Source organism: Ixodes scapularis, unplaced genomic scaffold (assembly GCF_016920785.2).
Source record: "Ixodes scapularis isolate PalLabHiFi unplaced genomic scaffold, ASM1692078v2 PGA_scaffold4__175_contigs__length_147842914, whole genome shotgun sequence".
Classification (NCBI taxonomy): Eukaryota; Metazoa; Arthropoda; class Arachnida; order Ixodida; family Ixodidae; genus Ixodes; species Ixodes scapularis.
The window spans coordinates 101,627,518-101,653,001 of record NW_024609879.1 but is presented as its reverse complement, the minus strand read 5'-3'; the positions used below and the strand labels follow the sequence as shown (position 1 = coordinate 101,653,001).

The 25,484-nt window shown below is 44.1% G+C and overlaps 2 protein-coding genes across 2 annotated transcripts in view; both read left to right on the top strand.

Moving 5' to 3' along the window:
* On the top strand, window positions 1–21,748 carry LOC121837830 (putative lysosomal acid lipase/cholesteryl ester hydrolase; the record flags this gene model as incomplete). Its single annotated transcript, XM_042293658.1, is given in 7 exon segments — window positions 1–205; window positions 2,540–2,654; window positions 3,770–3,920; window positions 7,523–7,615; window positions 14,345–14,497; window positions 21,421–21,492; window positions 21,602–21,748. Coding segments are annotated over 7 exon segments (936 nt in total), but the record flags the coding sequence as incomplete, so codon positions are not given.
* Window positions 21,749–23,183: 1,435 nt separating this feature from the next.
* Window positions 23,184–25,484, top strand: part of LOC8029929 (gastric triacylglycerol lipase) — a 45,719-nt gene continuing 43,418 nt past the window's right edge. The window contains exon 1 of the mRNA XM_042293657.1: window positions 23,184–23,207. Coding sequence (XP_042149591.1) covers window positions 23,184–23,207 — 24 coding nt within the window. The remainder of the gene's footprint in view (window positions 23,208–25,484) is intronic.

Sequence of the window (25,484 nt, the reverse complement as noted above, 5' to 3'; positions counted from 1 at the left end):
GAGTACTTGGTAGTGAGTAAGGGGTACCCTTTCGAACGTCATCGAGTGCTGACGGACGACGGATTTGTGCTGGAGATGCACCGGATACCTCGGGGTAGGCTCCCCTGTCACGGGGACACCTGCCACCGGGAGCCCGTGTTCGTGATGGCCGGTCTCGGCATGGACTCCACGACGCTGGTCCTGGACTTTCCAGGACAGTCTTTAGGTCTGTCAGTTACGACTCTATACGAAGGCATGATGATAGCGGTGTACGCTATCTTCATTGTTGCGTCTTTAGTCACATTTAGCAAGCATTCAACCAACATCTTTTGCAGACTTGACAAGACAGATTCTTGGCTGTCCTTGTGACGCTTCAGTGTCACCATCCGACGACAACCCATCGTATTTGTCAGCGAGTTGTACCGCTATGGCGTGCCTAGGGGGGGGGGGGGGGGGGGGGGTTCCAAAGGAAAAGTTTTGTTTTCAATGTTTGCAAACGCTGTTTACCAAGGCGTGAGTGTCACTATAGAGTGACAAAGAGAAACAACCGACACCGACAAAACCCAAGCACCAGCAGCATGCACGGTATGGTACCTATGGCAGGCCGTGGCCGGACTATACGCGCTGACTGTCTTATTAAGGGCGATTCACACGCTTGCGTTGAGTCCGACCGAGCGCGACTGCAAAGGCTTGGGACGTTAATCCTTTTACGGGTTGCTGTGGCAACAGCCGTTTTGTTGGAGCCGATGCAGCTGTTGCCATAACAACGCGTAAAAGGATTAACGTCACAAGCCGTTGCCGTTGCAGTCGCACTGAGTCAATCTTCACTGCGCAGCTCAAGCGCGTGCTTGAGCTGCTTTCGGTTAATCTTGCATGGTCTCTTCACAATCCTCTTCAGGAGGCAAAACATCTGCGTTTCGCTTTCTGCTTTTCGGCGCAGATGCCGACTGCTTCAAAACGATTTCTCCTCGGGCTTAGGTCTTTCGAAGACTTGTTGAAGACCATGAGCGCGGCTCCACGGACTAGCTTCTTTATGCGGTACATATAATTCCCAGGTTTAAAGTGCCTGCTGCCCACAAACATAGATGTAGATTTATCGCGCACAATAAGGCTCTCCCTTGGTATCTTACACCCACACTTCCAACATTATATTTGAGGTCGCACGGGTGCCCACGAATGCCAACACTGATCGGGCTACCACAACAACTCTCACACACTACGGACATGCCCCACTGTGCAGGCTTCCATCTCCAGAATATTCGTGCCTGTCCCTCCCCAATTCTGTCCCTAGAAGCTGGGAGGAATGGGCCTCCGCGCCGGGCTCCCCTAGCCAACCCTATGGCCACTCCTCACCCGACACGTCAAGGACGTGCTCGGAGAAAAGTGGAGAAGAGACCAGGTCATGGCACAATAAATAATATTTATTCTCTCTCTCTCACCTAATATCCTCGTCTTTCCCGCGGTGCTTATATAGCGATCCATCGCTGGGAACGATAGGCACGTCAGGAGTCTTTTCCGATGCCGACTTGCAGTGCCAGACACAACAGTGAACCATTGAGCCACGCGAAGAAGAACCCGTTGAGGAGCAGGAGGGAACAGCGAGAATAGTCTGGTTATTGTGGCCTACATGTCTGTCTCTGGGTGAAGACATCTTTTGTTGCATTGAGTGGGCCAGCCTGTGACGCAATGGCGCACTTTTGCGGTAGAATGGCGTCTAAGCATTAGGCACCATTCTCGAGCTGAGTCGCGCTCGAGTTAAGTCGCACCGGTTGATTTGCACTTCAAAATACATTAAAAAACACATTTGGGCGGAAATATGGCTGAGATGTCAGCACTCAAGCAAAAGCGCGTGTTTGTATGAAGGCACAATAAGTTGGTTTGAGTTGGTTCGCCTCGCAGCGCCCCCACACGGACAGATACGTGTTCTTTGTCCTGTTACGAAACAGGCCGCATGAAAAAGAAGCGTGCATGCCGCTCGTGTTCGAGGCTTGTCGGTGTCGGTTGTTTCTGTTTGTCGCTCTAGTGGGACTCGGGCATAACAAGTCCGCGTTCGCCCGATTCGGTGTGGGCGCTGCGCATGCACAGAAGTGAGATTCCGGTGAAGCGAAGCGCCTGCACATGGGCCGTGCCGACAGTAGTGCCACTGCAGCCACTTGAACGTTCGCTTTGCTAAAGTGCAAGGAGCAGAGGTTATTTGCGGCAGGAATTTCCGACATGCTCCACAGCATCCGCAAATCCACCATGGGCGAAAAGACCGCGATACTTCCCCTGCGTTTTAAGTTGTGCCCTTTCGATAACTGAGTTTGAGTGGTTTTTCTTTTTGTTTAAGATAAAAAAGTTCGTCCCTTTGTCGCGCTAAGCCAAAATCGAACGATCGAAACTTTTCTCCCCGGGGGCAAAGTAACCGGGAGTCTTTAATACGAGCGCCAGATGAAAGCTTCATAAGCCGCTTTTTGTTCAGTAAAAGCTTCTTCGTGTGCAGTTAAACCTACCCGGAATGGTCAGCTCGGGGGTCTGCTTTTGTGTCAGAACGACACCGACTGCTCTTCCTTGTCCGCAGGCTTTGTTCTGGCCGACAACGGCTACGACGTGTGGATGGGGAACACGAGGGGAGGCACCTTCGGGAAGCTGCACGTCAACATGACGCCAAAGTCTAAGAGCTTCTGGAACTTCTCGTGAGTTGTCTTCCTCGGCAAATTCTTGATTTCTGATATGGAGAAACTACAAGTTTCAATAAAAATAAATTGGTGAGCTACGTATATAAAGGGAAAGTTTCAATAAAACTTTGGTTGGGTTTAATTGGTTTATATTATTTAAAATGTTAAAAAGCGCGAACTGAACCACGGACAAAAAGTATAGAAACACGTACGACAAGGACAGGCGCCTGTCCTTGTAAACGTATACTACATGTCTCAGTTCGCGCTTTTTAACCTTTTAAAAGGGGACAGTGTCACGCGTAGATTAGAAATCTGGTCAATCGAGGTAATTGATGGTTACTTTTTTCCTAGTGTTGGGAAGTACCTTAAGCGCATTGTACTTGAAGTACTATCCACGGCCTTTCTTTCAGGAAGACACAATAACGTGATGACAGATATTCAAAGTCATATGTCATAATATCGTTTTAGATATGCTTTGAATTCAGAATACCACATCAGTTAATTTTTTTTTTTTCTGGGAACTTTCGAACTCCGGGCAGCTCTTCAGTAAGTCGCCCAACATTGTCAGACGGGCGTTCTACTTAAACAAATGTGTGCAATTACAAAAACAAGCATACGTTATTTTTTTTTTAGTTTGAGAGAACTGGGTAGCGGCTTGCCTCCTTTCACCTATAAATTCGAATTTTAACAATAAAAAGAGAAGCTCGATTCGTGTTTATTTGAGAGTCATTATGCGTTTTGTTAAGTGCCAGTCGCGCTGTTAATACAGCTTACAAAAGGCAGTCACCAAACTGAGGCGTGTTCGTTCCTTGTCAGGCGGATCCTGTCACACTGGCCACACAAAAACTGTCTGCAGACACCTTGGAGATACGTATGAAGCAAAGACGTTTCGAAGATGCTCGAGGCACGTCCGCAGGCAGTTTTGTCATCATGTGCGCAGCGACCGTCTTTTGTATGACGTACGAGCAGTCTGACGGCGGTTTTAGACTACCCGTGGTGAACATGTTGGGTGCCGAAAGACCTTCCGGACGATAACCTCATCTCACGCGTGGAAAATTAAAACACCGGCCAGTCCGGCCTTTGACGCGTGGTAACTTGTGATTTATCCACGTTGGGGCGGGGGGCCACCGCAGGTTCCACGAGCACGGAGTGTACGACGCGCCTGCGCAGATCGATCGCGTCTTGGACAAGACGCGACGCGACTGTCTGCTCTACGTCGGCTTCTCCCAGGGGAGCCTCATGTTCTTCGTCATGGTGTCGCAAAGACCCGAGTACGACGCCAAGGTACGACGCTCGAGAGATTGGCCAACTCGGCGGCGGATCCCGTCGGCGGATTCGGAAAAGCTCGCGAGGCAAAGGACTGTAGAAACAAGACACTACAAATTCCGCGCACAAGAAAACAACAACAAAAAAGCAGCACGGCTTTTCTCTTCGCCTCCTCACTGCGGTTTCTTCCCCTTTCTAGTTTTCGGGAGATTGGGGAATGAGAACAACAGCGAAGGGCTTCACGACCACCAGCAGAGCGTGTTGTCGTCACGACTGTCCGGACAGACGTGATAAGAACGTGCTTAACCTGCCTAAAAAAAAAGAAAGTGACAATCCGGGTGTGAAGCAGAGCCGGCCAAATTACTCATATTTTGTAATTAAATTACATTACTAATTACTTTGCTGAAAATTGCTGAAATGTAATTAAATTACATTACAAATTACCACAGCCAGAAAGTAATTAATTACCATTACAAATTACTTTTAAAAGTAATGGCATTACTTTCGCATTACTTTTGTATAATTTATAATATAAAGGAGCTATTGATAACTTCCTTTTACAGATAACTTTATTTACATTATTTACACAGTTCATGGCACACAGCTAGAACTCTCTGTTGCATGTTTACCGATGGACAGAGGAACGCACGCGACTGATCCGTTTCCCACCCCAACGCGGACAACTATTTTTGGAGATGACTGAGGCCCTATGCAGATTATCTCTGGGTGGGGGGAGAACAATTATCATTGTTCGCAAAATCGCGTCGAGGGCCGTTCTACCAGGGGCCTTAGTTCGACCTACTTCCCCTCCTTCGTTTCCCGAGAATGTCGAACAGAAAAGCTCGAATGGCAGGCACTTACCAGCCCTATTTCTCACAGTGGAAGATAACACAGAGAGGGTACGCAGCATGCATCAGAAAAAGTAAGCGGACACTTTTAAGAGGGGCCAGAAAACGTCGAATGCAAAACCGCAAAACATAGGTAGAGAATCGCGCTGAGCGGGTTTTCACAGTTCAAGAGAGTGGCAGAAAATGTCTAGCTGATGGCGGGCGCGAGAGTCGCACCAGCCGCATGAGCATCAGCAACGTAGCGGCGGCCGAAGAGCGTTTTTTGGAGAGGTGTAGAGGGAAAAGAAAAAGTAAAATAAAAAGAAAAGCGCTCTTGTGTATTGTGGAAACAAAAAAATATGGCTGGTGCGAAAAAGTAATTAGGTAATTTAATTACAATTACCGTCGCTGGAGTAATTCATTACATTACTAAATTACCTGCTACAAAAAGTAATGAATTACATTACTAATTACTGGAACAAGTAATTAAATTACTGTAATTTCATTACAGTAATTACATTACTGCCAGCTCTGGTGTGAAGTGGAGGAAAAACCCCACTTCCGGTACAGGAGGTGCTGTGAGTGCAGTATACAGTGGTCTAGAAGGGGTTAGTGGGCTCACCACCCTCTCTCGCTCATGTGTCCAGGTACAGTGTAACTGCAGCAAATGGATCTGGTTTGGAAAAGGGGTGTAGAGACGGAGGCAGAACCTGGCATATCCTGAGCGCTGGCAACGTCGCTTCTGACCGCAAGGACTCGCGATTTTAATGTTTTCCTGCAAAATAACTTCGAAAAAAAAAAAAGTACTGACCTTACAGGTAACGCTTTGCTGGTTCTTTGTGCACATTAAGGCATCGCCAGCGATATGGGCCCATCAGGAGCGGCTAAAGGGACAGCCGATGTCCGCATCTATGCCTCGCCCTTCCTAAGCGTCCCGAAAGCATGGGACCTTTACCTCAAGAATGGTTTGACAGTCCGGTGAAATTTCGGTAGTCACTGATTTCCCCAAAAATTGTTTCAACAGATTAATAGACGCATCTGAACTAGTAATCTAAATTGCAAGTCACAATCACGTAAGCAAATCTGGGAGCCGGCCAAAGGGGCTTTAGGTACACAATTATCGTGCCATTACATCCACCGAGCAATTACGTCCAATTTTGTGTTATTACACCCATCGTGCCAGTACATCCTTAGGGCCAGCACATTCATCGAGCAGCTTCGTACAAAAGCGCGCCATTACATCCATCAATCACACAGGTTTATTTAGTCGTTTAACTTTGCTGTATAATTTCATCGATATTTTATTGAGTGCCGTTTTATCGATTGTCATATCATCGAACGCCGTTTCATCGAACGTAGACAGTTCCTCCTCGGATTGTTTTTCGACCGATTTGTTTTGCTTTTCGACCGGTTTTGTTTTCATCTACAGCTATCTATAAGTATAAAACACTAGAGTATGCTATATACATTTTAGTCAATTTTATTGAGCATCATATTCTTTTGGTGCCTTTGAAGAGATACTTTTTCCGGATAATTCATTAGCAAAAATGGTGGCGAGAAATGCTGGTGTGGAGAGCGGTAGAGGCTTAACCCGGGAAAGCTTGATAATCATGAATATGTTTGAAGTTTTTTCTACTCAAGACCAGAAGGTTTTTCTGCTATCGGTACGTAAGGTGAAATGGCACTCGCGACGCGATTTCACCATAATGTGCAAGCAGAGAGAAATGTCAAAGAGCGAACTCCGCTTAGTCTGTCAGTCATCTCATGCTAAACTTGACCTGAGTAAATGAAGCAACACACATGACATTAATGTTTTTTTATAGTTTACACTATTTTGTAGAGTTATACGCTAGATTAGATGTACAAAAGCGAGTAAAAGGACCCTTTGTGTGTCATGAACTTTCTGCTGCCCTCGGCGCGTCTCCAAAGTCGAACGCGCATCGTCGACTCGTTTGTTGTTGCCACACTGATCAAACCTTAGTTTCTACTTTTTTCGCTCTGATAATGAACTAAATATAAACAATTTTAATATAGAATAAGAACGGTACACATAAGCATACTTTTTATTTCACTTTGAGAACAAAACAAATAATCTAAATGCCTTATAAAATTTAATAGTGACACACTCACGTTTTGGGGCTTACCGTCTGTTCCCTGGGGCTCCCGAACCTATAAGAATGTGAATAACAAAAAACGCCCCATGGCTGTCATCTTGGCTTCTATGGATGTACTAGCTCTATGGATGTAACGACACGCTAGGCGCCATAACGGGAAGGAGGAGCAATTACATCTACCGGGCAACTACGTTCATTGAGCAATTACATCCAACGAGCAGCTACATCCACACACAGGTCAACACGTCTAACGAGCCAGTACATCCATCGTGCCATTACATCCATCGATGAATGTAATCGTTCGGTGGATGTAATGGCACGATGGATGTACTGTCTCGTAATCGGCTAAAGGCTAGCGCGTGAATCCCTAAGGCGTGTGTACACCTAAACCCTTGTCCGCCCTATTCTCTTTCTCTCTACCCGCGTATACCGAGCGATGTGACATCCACAAGAATGAGCCAACCAGAATGCCGAAACCGGCCAGTTGAGTTACTTGACAAACTTTTATGAATACGCGTCTCGCGCCCTCTTCAACATTATGGTGCTTCACAATGGCGTAGCCGAGAAAAAAAAATGTAGGTTTTTTTTTTTCTTTTTATAGTAGATATTGCGGCGTAAGCGGTATCCGAAATATCCTCAAACGACTCTTCCCAGGGCTCGTATTGTTTGTTTTATGCAGGTGAAGGCTTTCGCGGGCTTGGCGCCTTTCAGGAAGTTTAGCCACTCTTCACTGGCTGTCATCAGACCTTCCAGCGTCGTCGAAAAACTGCTTGTACGTTAAAGCTTCGTTTTTTTTTTTTGTGTGTTCTTGAAACAATAGATTAGGAGTGCAAGACAAGCTCATACCTCAAAGCCCTCCACTCTATCCACTCTAGCAGAGCGAACGCTGGAGAGGAAATGAGGGACTAGCCTCCTTTTCAGTGTTTACTCTGTTAAAGTGGAGGGCTTTGTGGGGGGAGACTACAGATGACTGAAATTTTTAGTTTCAGCACCAGTCGGCCTGACAGGGGAGGCCAGAGGACACGTGAAACCCATTTCGTTCAACATAAACGTTCATGCTCGCATGCATGGCCAACTTTCTGACACATTCCGTGGAATAACAAGTTTTCAAGGAAATATCAAACTTCTAATTGATTTGCGATCTATGATACCCCCACTGTAAACATATGTTTGTAATATTACAGAAAATATCCGGAAATTTTCCGTCAAAATAAGGCAACGCGGTTCTGTTAGATTAAAATACAGAGAATGTTATCGGGTAATAACAAGGCTTATGTCATTCATCAAAAACCTAAGTTTTTGCCAAATAAACAGTCCGAAGATACTTGTATTATCGGTAAAAAACACAAAGTTTATTACATCGAAAACATTGTTTTCCCTTAAATAAACACTATAAAACATCCCGTTATCTGTAAGAAAAAAAGAGCTTCTGTTATACCCTTATCCCAAACATTTTTGATGAATAAACCAGATAAATAGGTCAGATTGCTCTAAAAATACACACCTTTCCTCATTTCTGCAAAACTGATGATAATAAAATCAGTAAACAAAGTCATAGATAAAAGAAATTATTTTACGAAGGAGCGCTTCTTCACAAGACATGGTATAGTACTATCGGATTCGAATGGAATGCAAACAGCGGAGCGCGTGGCCGTCCACAGATGCTTTACCACCTGGAGGCCTCTGGAAACTAATAAAACTGCGGGGTGGAGATCAGGACACTGCGAGGGTGTGCGCCCTACTCCGATGTGTCTTGCCCTCAAATAGCACAACCCAAGCTTCGAGATTGCCCCTTCGGTTCCGGTGCTGCTCTGGGAGTTCCATCACAGCCACTTTCCTTGGCTCGGCACGAGCCACGCGAGGAAGCTCGCCGCTCGCAGCAGGAACTGAGGCCAGATTCTCAAAGCGAACTTACGACGAAAAAAATGCGTACGACAAATTTAAGAGAAAATCCGTATTCTCGAAACGAAATTGTCGTAACTTTTGCGCAGGTTACGACAAAATCCTACGACAGCTCCGAAGCTGTCTTACGCACTTTCTACGATCAAATTAACATGGCCGACAACGTCGCTCAGTTGCTCGGTCGCGACGACCCAACGGACATTTATTTTTCTACCTGCTCTTCTTGCGCGTCCCGACTTCAAGCAGCAAGAAAAAAATGAAGAAGTACTTGAAACCGACCACGACGAACATGAACGCTGGATCCAGACACCCGGAAAAGGCAACAAAGGCGACGATCCCACCGACCAAGCGAGCTCGGCAGAATATATAGGCCTAGCAGGCACTCCGACCCGTTCCGGCGCAGCATTGCTCAGACGGTCCTTGGCCAAGACCGTCTGCCCACGACCGGCTGGCTTGCTGAATGGAATATGCCCGCGCGACCCTTGTGGACCCTCCCCGTATGAATAGTTTGATAGCGGAACTAAATTTCAGAAGTCAACCGATTCCCCTTATCATCTCGATCACCTTGTTTTCCGAGGCAGCGGTGACGAACGCTGTAGTCGAAAAGGGACTCCTCGATTCTATCTCCTTGTTTTGTGTGATATAGAGCTCAAATAAACGCCGTATGGATTACCTTCGCAACACGGTATGTACACTTTGTTATTAGTATGCCATTTTTAACTGTCGAACGGTATCAGTTTGTGGGAGCTACGCGATGCCGGTCCAACCTTTCTTTGCCGAGTGTCACGTCAGTATCGAGTTGCAATCGTAGAAGATCGGTCCCGAAGCGCTTACCGAAACGCAGTCTGAATCCAGCACTTCGATCAAACGCACGCGTCCGCTCCGAGTGTGAACAGGTATTTGCGTGACTCTTGCTGACACTCTCGTAGTTCAAACGTATCTTTTTTAACGTCGGCTCACTCCTGCATTTCCGAGCCCGCGAGAAACGCCGCGGCAGTTTGTTTCCTTCACGTCGCTTTGCAAACGACTGGCACGGGGCTTTTACCAACGATGACGGTTGTGTTGACTTCGTAGCGATCGAGTTTGTAGCAGTCAATGAAGCGTTTAAATCCTGTTAGCGTCGATATACCACTGCACGGACACGAACCCCAGACAAGCGGTGGTGGAAAGGTCGCCCGTGTTTATGAGAATCAGCTTGAACGCTACACAATTACACACAGACAGGACAGGACATACACGGAGCTGTCTATGAACGAGTGGTTAGCCTGTTTGTTGTTAAAAATCCACGTGCTCCGAACTATGCCTAGCTCTCTAATTGGTTGTTCGTTTTGCCGAAGACGCCGTTGCCATAGCAACAGCACCGGAAGTCAACGTTTCTCCGTAAGAGGTCGTAACTTTCCTCCTCTCACTTAAGAACGCGTTTGTGAATACCGTTCTCGCCTCATCTTACGATGATCGTAACTTTACAAACTTCGTAGCTAAGTTGTCGTAGGTAAGAGGTTTTTTATGAATCTGGCCTCTGAGCAGGAGCATGACCGCAGTGTCATGCTCTCTCCTAACTTGGGCCGTTTCTTTTTTTTTTTTTTCTTTTTTAATACGCGTTGGGATTTTTTTTTTTTTTTTTGAAAATTATAGCAAGAACTGTGCGACATTCGACACAGAAGAACAAGAGGGGACCCAGGACGGCTGCTGACGCCTGAGCGAAGTCAATTGCTCGGCAGACTTTTATATATCCGCTTCCAGCGCCTGCATTCACCAAAACGCAGGTCCACCAGCTCCTGCATTCATAAAACATTTAAACAACGTTCAGTAAGTTTATCATTGGGGACTTTTAGCTAGCAGTTGCCGTGTTCCGCGTACCGCGCTACCGGAGTCGCTGAAGCATGCTTTTAAGCGCGCGCCCCGTGGTCACGGTATCCCCCGGGCGCGCGCTTAAAAGCATGCTTCAAAGGCTCCGGTAGTGCGGTACGCCGAACACGGTAAAAGTCCCTATTGACAAACAACATTTTGGAGGCAGCAAGGATCTCGTTCAGCGCGTCCATTAAATGAACACCTCTGGTGTCAAAAGCCTGAAATAGAAATTGAAGCAGTTCGTTCGTGCACGGAAGACCAAGCTGTGGAGCTTGAGTGACGTAAGTTATCAGAACCACGCAGGTGTTTTCAAGAAGGGCCAAGTGCATAACTCCTGAAAAGTAATAAATATTAAAAAATGCGTAAAAAAATACTGCGTAAGTTAGGAGGGAGCGCGACGCTGCAATCATGCTCTACGGACGCGCGCAAGCAGCTTGTTCCTCCTCAGCTCATGCTGCGAGCGGCGAGCTTCCTTGCGTGGCTCATGCTGAGCCAACGAAAGCGGCTGTGATGGAACCTCAAGCGCACCATCGGCGCAGCGTCGAAGTTTGGGTTTTGCACTTTGAGGGTCAAACACACCCGAGTAGGACAGCACACACTCGCAGCACCCTACTCTCCACCCCGCAGTTTTATCAGTAGGTCTCCAAGAGCAACACCTCCAGGAGCAACACCTCCAGGAGCAACACCTCCAAGACTAGGAGGCCTCAGCTTTTGCGAGTTGAAATGCAAAGATGGCGGAAAAGAAAGGTCAAGGCACCGGCGGCCGGTGGCGGGGCCTTGAACTTTCCTCTTTTTTACAAAAGTTTTGTTATTTTTAAGAACAGAAACTGTTTTTCTATAAGGCTGGGCAAAATAAATTCAGTCATTTTACTGATAGGGCAAAAACCGAAAATAATATTTTTTTAAACAATAATTACGAAAACAGAGAAACAGACTGAAACAGATAATTTGTGGCGTGCGTTAGAGCTGCCAAGATTTTTCAGTTTTTTTGCACAGCTAATATTTTACAGTATAGGCAATTGCTGTCATCGGGAACATTAGAATATTTTGTCAAGAAATGCAGACATTGATAATTATTGTTAATGCAACCTATAAAATTCCGTAAAAAAATATTTGTAGAGCCATGTACGCATCCAAAAGTTTCATTTACTGCTTAGTGATATTTTCTGACTGTCATCTAAAATGTTCCCGGGAAGCATTGCGAGGTTTGTTGTTGTTTAGTTGAAATTCTCAGTTTATTGCGTTTAGTAGAGAGGCTCCGAGAGAGGCATGCCCAAGGAAGGTGCGGGGATGCTCACGTGTGTGAACGAACGGGCGGGTATAGACCTTTTCCACAAGGGCGCCGCCATCTTGAATTGACGTCACTTCCAGTATGGGCGAAAACGTAACTTTGCCGTTGCCACGCCAATAGAAGACATTTAGGATATAAGCCTAACCGTCACACATTCTCGTTTTGGCTCGCCTCTATTTTTTTACTAGTTACAGGTTGAAACGTTTTACTTTTTTTTCGTCGCCCATACTGGAAGTGACGACAATTCAAGATGGCGGCGCCCTTGTGGAAAAGGTCTATACGGCTCCACTCCGGGAGTTGAGAAAACGTGTTTATCTAAGCCACGCATGGCTTCTCTAGCCCTGGGGCACCTGGATCGGCGGGGAACTCTGATGGCCATCGGGCTTAGACATCCGCTGGTCCACCGTCTGCATGTTGCACTCTTAAAAAAAGTCTGAGAGTTCACTTTCCTACCGAACACTGAGATCCTTCTATTGTTCCCCCGTGATTGCAATCACGGGGGAACAATAGAAGGATCCCAGCGAATGACCGTAGGCGCCTTGCCGTGCTCGTGCTCGCACCTTCGCGACAAAGGCGCCCCGAGAGCGAACACAAGCGTCGCTGCGGTCGCCGCGCCCTGATTGGGTGAGGTGTACCGTGACGTCAGGGGGAGGAGTCCGCTCCGCGATCTCGCAACGGCTCGCTTCCCAGCACCGGTTTCCTGGTTTGGCGTTGTGTGCCGCAAGCTCTTCGAGGAGCTGGACTTCGTTTACCCGGTGTACAATACGTTGAGTTAGGCCGATATTGACGTGCTTCCGTACATTTTATAAGCCTGCTCGTCCCTTTTACTTTTAAAATTGGGTTACAAATCCCGAAAGCTATCGGAGGATCGAGGCAATTCCGCCGATGAACCTTCCCGCCCGTCCACACGACACTAAGCAATCTTGCGAGGGGTCGGTGAAGCGGTGGCGCAAGTGTTTCAGACGCTGGAATTCTGTTCCTTGCCTGTTCATGATTTAGGACGATATTACATCCCGCTTTCAAGGCATTTGAAGTGGCATTTATATCATGGGCCTTTGAGTGGTCGGCAAATTAGCTCGCGACCCCGGCTCTGCGCTTCCACTCTGCATGCGCTGGTTCGCAGATGTTTTAAAGGCCCTGCGTCTGATGATCTTTGAAGTGCTCGTGGAACAGGGCTGTTTTACATAAATGTAGCTTCTTAATAATTAATTATATAGTTTATACACGTATGCAGGCATATTTCTTAGAAGATGCACAATTACTGAAAATTAGTTTGTATGGTAGCAGCAAAAATGGCCGAATTGCCCCCAGGTGCCTGTATGATATGTATTCAACTGCCCAAAATATGCACAGCAATAGTGCTGTAATTTGGAATATTTATACTTTTTCCTGACATTCTTTATTCCAGCCTTGGGTATTAAAAAATACACGGTTTGGTCTGAATTGTCATTTCCAATTAAAAGAGACTGCTACAGGTCCCCAAAAGCTTCCTCAGCCTTCAAACTCCCTACAGCTGGACTCTTTGACAACAGAGCAAAACAGGAGTAAAAGCAAGCATTCGAACGTCTGTCCACCGGTAGATGCAACACTAGTAGCAGAAAATGTGGAACCTGTGAAGGGCGACAGTCTGCGTGAGAAAAGCTTCTGGTATTTTAGCTTCAGGACACTTCGATTTAAGTAAAATCTAAATTTTAGGGCTTAAGGGACTAATAACGACCTAGACAGCTTCGCTTACGTTTGTTATACATTACTTGAGGGTTGATATAAACAAGTCCACAAATATCACCCGTGTAGTCCTTTGAAATACTATCCGAATCCAGCAAAGGTTGAATGCGAGCAATATATATAATAAATGTTCCTTGTTTTTTTTTACTTTGCTCCTGCACTTGGGCTGTCTTACTTGTGATTCTCTCCCCGTAGCCCAGAGTGTATTTAGCATGTTGCTCGAGGAGCATGCAGCTTTTCTGCTTCGGCGATCTTGTTTAAAAACAGAGACAAAAGAAAAATAGTATACATAACCTGCCAATTTATTCATACCATCAACAGCATTTATTGTGCGAGATGTAAATCTATAATGATGCTCCTGCAATTGTGGTCATATTTCTTTATTTTCATATACCAGCTGCGATTCACGCGTTGCCTGCCCTGTCAACCATGCTTAAAATGTTAGTTGAAGTTTCGCCTGTAGCTACAGGCCATACCTAAATAAAGGCTCATATAAAAATTTACACTTCCTACGGAAAACACGCCCAAAAAAAATTATATAGAAACGAGCGCGCCGACGGCTAGCGTCGTCACACCCTCCACAGGGCGAGCGGAGCGAGTCGGGGAAAAATTTTCTCCTCGCCGTGAAGTCACCCCGGTTCGCCGTAAGGGGGCGCCACGCGAACTTCTCGGGGCTAATACCTCCGGCCTTGTCTCCTGCCCTTCTCGAACGTGTGTTCTCCGTCCCGACAGAAAGCTGCCCGGTCGGCCCATCTGGAGAGGCTGGGCTCGGGCGGGGTCTTGTCGGCATACCTGTCCCGCGTCGTGTGCTCCCTGCCCGCCAGGACACTGTGTGGGGCCGAGGAAGACGCCGCCGCCAATCTGGGCAGCAAGTACGTCAACACGGTCAGTACCACCAACGCCGAGACGGAAACGTGAACGCAGTCGTTGACACGTAATACGGGTGGACACAGAGGGAGAGCAGGAGACGACAGCGCCTGGGGACGTGAGATGACTAAGCTCTGGTTGGAATGATTGGTTGATGGAGACCAAGCCTCCTATATACTGGCAAAGCCTGGCAGATCACCACGAGAAGCAGCCCCCGAAATGGAAAAGGTGGAGCGGCAGACAATGGATGAGAGGAGAGCCCCGTGACTGGCGCCCCGCTGCGGCGAGACGCCGAAACACGCTTCTCCCGAGCGAACAAGTGTGTTTCGGGTCCTCGCCGCTGCAAAAGCTGTGCGCTGACGTCCAGGTTCCCCGAGAAATGGCTCTCTGATGCTCTGTGCTACCAGATCCTCGCACTCCAAATCTGCGACCGGGCAGTCTATGGCTCCGTCGTCGAAACGCCAGGTTTTGTGAGAATAGAGAATCTATGGTAGAGATCGAGGCAGGTAGAATTCGCGTCTGCCCAATAATCGTACGAGTCAGAGCTCGATGGCCTGGCGTCTCCTCGCGCTCTCATTTCCTTCTCTCTCTCTCTCTCAGTTTCTACCCATATAACCTTGGAGCAAGGGGTAAGACTGCAGTCCCACGGCAGTCACCCTCAATTGCTTCAGACAGGGTTTTAGTTTATGAACATAAAAAAAAAAAAAACATACTGAACCACTCTAAAAAAAAAAAAAAAAAAGAAAAGAAGCCCGTACGTCTACTTTCCCGCACAATACTTTCTTTATTATTCTTTCTTTCCGGATTGACCGGGAGGTGGGCAGAGACTAAAGGCGTGATGCCTGACGAGGTCTCTATCCCCTTTACAGTTCTAACACAGCAGTGCGGGGTGCATAGAATTTTGAACACGAAAATTAGGGAAAAGAACCTATAAAATTCTATACAACTCAGAAGCAATAAAAAACAGGATCGATCAATTATCCCACGATAGTTATTTTCAGCAAAGAAGGATAAAAACAAATTAGCCAGAAACATGTTTTAACAATTTAAAAGTGAAATATGGACATGATTTAATAAGTACACAGTACACACATATCAGAACACAATGTCACTGCCCACCAGAAGTGTCTTAAGTCTTTTTTTGAATTGGAGTATATTGCAGTTAAAATCTATTAGATCTTCCGTATTAATCAAGACTTTGGCGACTTTGAAGCATGTCGTTTGTTTTCCGTAATTGGTACGTATTTTTGGAGGTCGTCTGATTCTATGTCTAAGTGTGTGATACGTTGTGTTTTCTGGCGGAATTGCGAAGAGTTTTTTTGTGTGTATTATCTGTAACAATTTAAAATAATAAATTTGATTCTTTGAACTTTGAACTTTATTTCAGCAACATTATGCCGAGGACACCGGACAAAAAGCTAACAGAAGCTAGCTTGACTGGGTCCGGTGGCCTATTTATATGGCCTACTTTAAGTAGGCCATATTTGTTGAATAGCGGTTCAGTTGGGAGATCTTGAGGCTTACCTTTATAATTTTCAAATAGTCTTAGAATTTTTTTTGTAAGATGATAAACCTATTATAATTGGTTGCTGATGTTGTGCCCCAGACTAAAATGCAATAACACAGTTTAGAGTAAAATAAAGCGTAGTATATATATATTTTTAGCCACAAAGGTATGAGATTTCTTATTTTATAAATACATCCGATGGCTCGGGATAGCTCAGAGCTCAGCTTATTTATGTGCGTTTTCCAACTTAACTCTTGATTGAACACCACACCAAGAAATTTTTGTTCTGTAACCTCCTCTATAATTTCATTTTCGAAATATATTGTCACCTTAGTGTTGTCACACCTATTAACGGGAGTGAAAATTATATATATATATATATATATATATATATATATATATTTACGTTTAGTTGTAATTTATTATTTTGAAGCCACACTGATATATTGTCTAGATAATTATTTGTCATAGATTCTAAGTCCGCTTTAGAGGTTGAAGCAAAAAACGCGTTAGTGTCGTCTGCGTACATGACCAGCTCAGGGGATCCCAAAATATTTGTGATATAATTCACTTAAAAAAGAAATAAGAGCGGGCCCAAAATAGACCCTTTTGGAACACCGTACTTTATTTTGAGTGAATTAGAATAATTGTTGTTAATATAAACATACTGCATACGATTTTGGAGGTAGTCTTTTATTAAAGTCAAAGCAACCCCACGTATGCCGTACCTTTGAAGCTTAATTAGTAATATGTCATGTTGGATCGTATCGAAGACCTTTCTAAAATCTAGGAATAAGCCTAAGGTGTATATTCTATTTTCAATATTGTTTATAATTTTATTCTTTACTTCTACAAGTGCCTGCTCTGCTGATTTAGATTTTTCTTTGAAAGCCATATTGACATTTGTTTAATACATTGTGCCTGGAAAAAAATTGTCTAATCTAGAATTTATAACCCCTTCAAATATTTTTACAAAAATTGGCAAAACCGAGGTTGGTTTATAATTCTGTAGAAGGTGTTCCCCGCCACCCTTATAGATTGGAGTAACTCTTGCAATTTTTAGTTCGTTAGGAAATATTCCAGTTTCTAGATGTAAGATTGATTACATGTGACAAGATATCAAGATATTTGTTGGGAGACATGTTTGACAGGCCTTGGATTGAAGTCGTCTACGCCAGCTGCGGCATTATTTTTAATTTTACTTATAAGCCCTTCTACTTCATATTGCGTAGTTAGTAATAGCCATATCGTGTTTGATAAAGAAGTCATTGCGTCTGTGATACAGCATTGCCAAGTGTCTTCGTGTTCTGGTGGTGAACCAACGTCAACAAAATGCATATTCATGCATTATATTCGCCATTTGCTGTTTACTCACGTTCCTGCCGTCGATAGCGACACTTTGCGTTCCCTGCACACGTTTTTTCCTATCAGTAATTTCGTTTACAGTTTCCCATATCTTTCTTGGGTCATTTTATACCCTTGAAAATATATTTTGATAATATTCAGATTTGGCCTTTTTAAGATCGGAGTTCAGTTTATTTCTTGTTTTATTAAAATTCGATGAGAGGATTTTGGTGCCTATATTTAATAAATTATCGTACATCCTATCTTTTATGTTAATACGCCTGTATAAGTCATTCGTAATCCAAGGTTTTCGTACATGGTTTTGACGATTATTTACGTCAATAAGCGGAAAAGCGACGTCATAACAAAGCTTAAGTTTGTTAGAAAAAAGTGCATACGCAAGGATGGGGTCACGTTCCAAAAGGGCGTTCTTCCAGTTTGTTTGCTCGAGCAGGACAAAACAATTTTCCAGTGATTCTTCATTTATGCGTCGGTAAGAGTAAGTATCGCGTTTCGGTGTATTTTTGCCACGATAGAAAGATGTCAGACAGAAAACTGGCATGTGGTGGCTTATATCTTGTGTAAATATGCCAGATGTGGCTTCCCTAGCCTTGAGCTTAGTTATGCATATATCTATTGAACTAGGAGTTTCTAAAGTCACTCGGGTGGGCAGTGCCACAGCGTTATTACATCCCCATGCAGATAAGAGATTATTCATCTCTATTACGTAACTATTACATTTTAGTAGGTCGATGTTTGTATCACCCATAATTAAAAATAGTTTGGAGGTCGATCCAAGAAAAGATAGTAGGTCTTCCAAAAAATTAAAAAAATCTTCCTTATTACTGGGGGGGGTCTATAAATAACAGCAATAATAACAGTTTTGGCATCTAAAACAAGGCACTCAACATCAGCGGTGATCACAGAGAAATTTTCAGCAACATACCAAAAAAGATTTGTTTTGAATAGATGGCAACACCCCCTCCTCTTTTATTTTCTCTGCCTAAACTGGCACATTTATAACCATTAAAGTAAGGTGGTTCAGCATTTTCGGGAATCCAGGTCTCAGAAAAAAGTAGTGCGTCAGAGCGCATGCTCAAATATTCGAAAAAAATTTCCAGGTCGTCACGTTCGTTATTGATACTCCTCGTGTTAACGTGGATTGCAGAAGAACTACTCTCAATGTTGCGGAACGTGAGATTAAATGATGAGTCGTCAAAATATCTGCATTCTATCGGATATGTTTCATCCATTAAAAATATAAATTGTAGTTGAAATAAGATCTAGGGAATAACCGAGATTACCCCGTCATTTTTTCTACGTCGTCGAGGTCAGCAATTCTGATAATAGGTGAGGTTTCATTTTTTCGTGCGTATATTCATCCTCCTGATGACCAAACAAATTTCCATCCTACGACACGTTTTCGAGCGATCGCTGCTCCCAGATTTTCTTTGCTTTGTCGAGTCGGGTGCTCATTCACATACACGGGGGATGCCGCACCAGCAGCACCGAGATCTGAAGTCGTCATGCGCTTCTTTTTACATTTGTGCAACAGAGTTTCTCTTGCTTCGTTGTACAAGACGTACGATAATGTTTTTTTTTTTTTTTTTTTCTGTGGGTTTTTGTGTGGGCACCCTGTGACAAATGTCAATGTCCGCGTCGGTTACAGGCTCGCCTAGAATCTCTGCAATCTGTTTTACAATCATGACAGGATCGCCTACTTCTGGCGCTCCTTTGATTTCAAGGTTATTTGCTTTTTGGTATTATTCTATTTCTTCCAACCTGCTAGTTAGTTTGCGGTTCTCAGTTTCTGAATTTTTTTTTTTTTGTCAGTGTTTGTACTTTCCTCCGTAGTTCCTTAATGTCGTCAGCGACTTTTTTCAGGTCATCGCATGAATTGCTGCAGTAATTTACGCTTTCCTTTAGTTCGGTTCTTTTTTCTCGTCGTAAGTCTTCAAGAGCTTTGGTGAAATCTTTTGCATCTTTAGTAATCTTGAGATGCGGCAACACAAACCGAACGGTTGAAACAGTCAAAACACACTTCACAAGATTTGGTATGTCCGGCAGCAGTGCAATCAGACAAAAAAGGTTTTGTAAAAAAACTTTGTAACAAACTTTCGTCGAATTCTCACCTGCAAACGGAGGTAGTTGTTGTTAGACGTGTGTTAGTCCTGCACCGCTGCCGAACTGATGGAAAATCGGCCGTCTCTGTATGTTTTAAGGCTTGTTGGTGTCGTTCGTGGCGCTGCAGTCTTTAATCTTGAGGGCAACACGTGGCGGTAAAATGCGGAGTCAGCAGGAGATGACTCGAAACTGGCGCAGCACTTGGTTTCGATGGCCCAGAAATTGGGACTTTAGAAGAGCGTTACCGCTTGCTACCACCGCCACGGTGTACTGCTCCTGGTGCGCGTTGCAGAGCATGCTTCGAAATATAACAGCGCGAGCTGCCGGTTGCACTGCCGCTCTGGGCGGTTGCAGGGTCGCTATCTCGGAGAACCAATCACCGCAACTTACGAAGGCAGCTCACCAAATGACGATGCCAAAACATATGTTTAGACAAAAAAAAATAAGTAAAACGCAGTCTGAGTTTTGATATTAAGCAATGCAAGCGTGACGTTTTACATTGTTTAAGGTCACAACTCAGAGGGCGTTTTTTGGTCTAAACATGCATTTCGGCATTGTCATTCGCTGAGCTGCCCCCGTAAGTTGCGGTGATTGACTCTCCGAGTGTTGTGCGGGAAAGTAGATGCACGGGCTTTTTTTTTTAGAGTGAATGTAGCTTTTCCTTTGATTTCTATGGGATTTTAGGGTGAGTTATTAAAGACATGGGTTAATTAGGCAATTAGATACTTAACGATTGAATATTTCCATGCGCTTCTCATTTTTTTGCCTCCAATATTAACGTTGCGAAGGAGGTAATTTTACACCGCGCACTCAGTATTATATCCAAGAGGTGGGCGATAGCTTTTTTAAATGTTGGTCTTAGAGGAACACTGAGAGGGTATTTATGCTCGCCAAGGTTTTTATTTGTACATAACATATGAGAGCCCATTTGCAAGAACAGAATTTGAGACTCGAAATTCGGTTTCTTTCCACCCGAAAACCGCCGATCGAGAACTGGCCGGTTTGAGTCGTGCTCACTCTCTTTTTCATGGTCACGAGCCGTTTTCTAAGGTTTAGACACAACCACCAAATATAATCAAAGTCGTAGGTCATCGAAGGCACAGACACAATATTAAAAACAGAAAAGAAATATGATACCCATTTTTTTTGTGGCTTTTAAAAAGCTGCAAAGGCCTTGTTAGGGGGGAAAAAAGCAGCACGGCCACATGACTTCCGCCAACTCTCTCTTGTCCAGTTTCGGTTTCGGTTTCGAGGAGTTGCGTTTTTTGACTTTATAAAAAAAAAATACGTGACGCTGTAGCAAAGTATTGATTGGGTAGTCTTCTGACAATATATTAAATCGCCTGGCAAAAAAAAAGAATTTGGGGTTGTCAGTGTTTCTTTAAAGTGTATTTTTATTGAAAAAGATTGTACAAATTACTCACTTTCTAAAACACTGTTTGAAATATTTTTTTTTAGAAAAGACCTCGTTCGCTTATTATTATAATGCTGAATATGCGGTGTAACATTATCACCCTTTGAACACTAATGTTGGAGGAGAAAAATAAGAAGCAGGTGGCAATATTTACTAGTTCATTAGGGCATCAACCAATTAACCTATGACTGTAACAGTTCGCCATTTAATTCCCAAGAGAGAGAGAGAGAGAGAAGTGTTGAAAGGAAAGGAAGCCTGGAACTGGAATAATGCAGGAGATATGTTAAAAAGTTAAATTTGAACATATATTTTTTCAGGTTTTTTTTTTTTTTGCCAAATTAAGAACCGCTTAACGGGACGGGACAACTATGACGGCGTTAATGACATTGAGTGTGCTTTCTCGATAATGATAAGGCCTTATCTTCTTAAAACCCGTCGGCGATCGATAGTCTCTTCTTCTGTATCAGTACTTCTTATAAACTTCAATTTAAGAGAATAGCTATGTCAATAATGAAAAGTACACGTTTGGAACATGTTCTTTTTTTAAAACAGACTCGGTACCCGGTCTACGTCTGCAGTGTTCCAGCTGGAACGTCGGTGAAGAACTTGCTCCATTTCTGGCAGGTGACTTTTTGGTGCAATACCAGATACTTCCTTCTTGCATCTTGTACGCCTGGAAACAATGTTACAGTTTCACGCCTTTGATTGAATGTGTTTTTTACTCGGTTTTCAGTTTATTTCATCGAAGAAAGCTCAGTTGTTTGACTATGGACCAAAGCAAAACCGAAAAGTGTACGGTCAGGTGAGGAACGGGAACCTGCTTGCCTGTAAGGGTCACTCGAACCGCAAACAATATAGTTTTACGTTCGAGAAACATTGAATTTCGCATCACGTTCTAGAGATTGTTTTGATCCGTACGACTCGAAATAATCATAAAATTAAAAATCTCGAACTGGTGATGTAAACAGAAGCAAACCATCTGGTTGTCGCTGCTACACAAACATGGCACCACGTGGAACAAAAGCTTCAAAGTGTCTCTGAGATGAGCACACGAAAGCAGATTCAGCAAATCCGAGCGTGCGTGGTCCTAGGTATTTGTGAGCAGCGGAGACAACCAATAGGTTTGTTTCAGTTTTCCTTCCTGGACATACTATAGAAATACCGAGATTATTTGGACTTGCAATTTTTTTTTTCTTTTACATACTCATGTTATGTTGAATATGATAAATTTACCACCTAAAAACACCTGTGTGAAAAGTTTATTTGCACCCTGTTCATTGGCTTATTTACGCAAATTTTGCTCTACGCCCCAACAGCGCTCGGGATCCCTTTGTAGACTCAGCTCGTATGCTTTCATACTTTTGCTTTTGCGCATTATCTTAATCACAGTCAACGGGAACAGTGCGTTGCATCGGGTACGGACCCTTGGAGTGGCCTGGCGCGCGACGGCAAAGCATCCGCATCGCTACAGTTGCAGTTGCAACTGTGATTAAGATAGCACAATTCCAGGCAGCAGCAGTTGTTTTTTTCTTTTCTTGTCACACGTGTGTATCTCGCCGTTACGCAGCTCGAACCACCATTGTATGGCGTGGACTCGCTCAAGACGGACGTGGGAGTCTTCTGGAGCCTCGGAGACAGGCTGGTCTCCAGAGAAGACGTGGAAGAACTCGTTCAGGAATTAGGGTCCAGGCTTAAAAAGAAGCACTACGTGGACGACGCGGACTACATGCACCTAAACTTCGTCCTCTCCGTCAACAATCACCAGCTCCTCCATCCCGACCTTTTGGAGTTTCTGGGGCGGTACGTTGGCAAGGGCTGTCGTCTGCATACCTGAAAATAAACGCAGCCGGGTTTAACGCCGTAACCCACTTGACCTACCGGCCCCCGGGCTATGCAATCCTATCTCATGTTTTCCTCCTTTTTGTACTTTATTTATCTCTCTATTTATCGATTCATATCGCCTATTAACATAGCACATGTTTTGTGGGTCGTTTTTATGAGAAAATCGTCATGAAAGACCCTCATGAAGGATGTCATAATCGAGCGTCAGAACGAGCGTGAGACAATCTCCCCGCTAAATTTAGCGGGGAAATCGACGTCATGTGACTTGTACACTAATCCAGCTTCCCCGTTAATTTTAGTGGGGGAAGCACTATAGGAGGGTGAGAGGAGGAAAGGGGAGGGAGTGAGGGGGTTGGGGAAGGAAGGGAAGGGAAGCAGATGGAGAGGTGAAGAGAAGCACCATGAAAGGTAGGGGGGGGGGACGGATTGGGAAAGGGAGGCAAGGAAGGAAAAGGAAATAAAATTAAAAAAAGATGACACTAAATAAACACATAAAAGTAAGTTTACGTGGTTTGTGCGGAACACTTATCCTGTGCTCACTATTCTTCGACAGAATGCGTAATTTTTGTTTTCGTTTTGTAGAAGAGGCATTTTATCGTTATTTTTTTTTATTCGTCGGTGAGAGTATTTTTTTCCCATGCTGAAAAGTCATTGGATAATCATGTAATATGCGAACAATCCGGTGGGCCAAAAGGCGCCATTGTGCATGCTCTCTGTTTCATCACTGGCCAAGCGATTGTTGATAGAAACGGGCCCAGCTGCATCCTGAAATTTAAATAGAGACAGCCTTATCTAAAAGAGTCTCCAGCAAAACATTGTCAAGATTGTGACGATCGAGGGCCCCAGTCTTTAGCGGCAAAAAACGCCAGGTTTGAAGGAACTGTAAGTACCAAAAACAAAGGTTTTGTTTTGCGCAGAAGCGTTTTGAGTTTGCACGATGAGTAAACATTACCCTCTTCCTTGTACAGTGATACTTCATTTTTGAGTGAAATACAAGAGTGACCCCGTTTTCGTGCGTATCATGTCCGCATATATCCCACTATTTCACAGTTATTCTCGACGGTAGGCTTTTGATATAATGACTGTATAAGAAGTCCTCAAGGTGGAGGGTATTTACGTAATAATAAATTGGGTATGCGCGTGTAACTTTGCCTTTAGCTATTTTTTTTATTTGTCCCTTTGTTCGATTTTTCGGTGCAAGGCCATGTCACACCTCATGTGATCAGTCCAAGTTGATGCACTTTAGTGGGCGACCATAGAGGGACGATGACATTTCAAATCCCCGTATCACTCAGAAATCAGGAGCAACCAGTTGGTGCGCAAGAGGTTACTCGTTATGGCGATTCACGCGACGGACCGAATCGCGATTTTCGTCCGCAGACCGTGTACCACGTGACCGGCACGTCACCAATTCCTGCGATCCGCGCCTTGTCCGCGGACGCGCGGGGTGAAATGGCCGAGCGCCTTTTCACTTGCGGATTCTTGGCGTGTGATGGACTTGAAAACCGTTTTGTCCGGCAACGGTACAAAGATTTTGGGTTCTTTTATTTGGACGATTAAATCAAAGATTGCGCATCGTTGTGGTTTGTGTGCTTGCTGCTTCATTTTGTCGCACGATTCTTAGTTCCACGCGTGAAAAAAGCTAGAAAAACTTTGGCCAGCTGATGCGAAACGGGTTCCGGAACTCCTCCGGGTCTGAGTCAAGAAGCTTCTGCAAAACTCGTCTAGCACGCCTCGATGTTTTTGCACGCCCAAAAGCCTTTCACACAGGAAGACCTCAGTTGTGGCTGTGGTGTACTGAAATGTCCACGAGTGCGGTGTGCGTGAAGGTAACTCTAAACGCCTCTAGATAGATCTATAGATAGATAAATAGATCGATCGATCGATCGATCGATCGATCGATCTATCTATCTATCTATCTATCTATCTATCTATCTATCTATCTATCTATCTATCTATCTATCTATCTATCTATCTATCTATCTATCTATCTATCTGTCTATCTATCTATCTGTCTATCTATCTATCTATCTATCTATCTATCTATCTATCTATCTATCTATCTATCTATCTATCTATCTATCTATCTATCTATCTATCTATCTATCTATCTGTCTATCTATCTATCTATCTATCTATCTATCTATCTGTCTATCTATCCATCTATCTATCTATCTATCTATCTATCTATCTGTCTATCTATCTATCTATCTATCTATCTATCTATCTATCTATCTGTCTATCTATCCATCTATCTATCTATTTATCTATCTATCGGACTATCTGTCTATCTATCTATCTATCTATCGGACTATCTGTCTATCTCTCTATCTATCTATCTATCGGTCTATCTATCTATCTATCTATCTATCTATCTATCTATCTATCTATCTATCTATCTATCTATCTATCTATCTATCTATCTATCTATATATCTATCTATTTATCTATCTGTCTGTCTGTCTGTCTGTCTGTCTGTCTGTCTATCTATCTATCTATCTATCTATCTATCTATCATATAACTAGATAAATAGATAGATAGATAATGTATGTATGTATGTGTATGCATGCATGTATGTATGTGTGTGTGTATGTACGTACGTACGTACGTATGTACGTATGTATGTATGTATGTGTGCATGTATGTATGTATGTATGTATGTATGTATGTATGTATATATCATATTGCATCGTATCGTATCGCGGTACCAAACGTCGATATTCCTCTTAGACAACGACGCCATTGTACGATGTTGGGGTTTCGAGGCACTTCG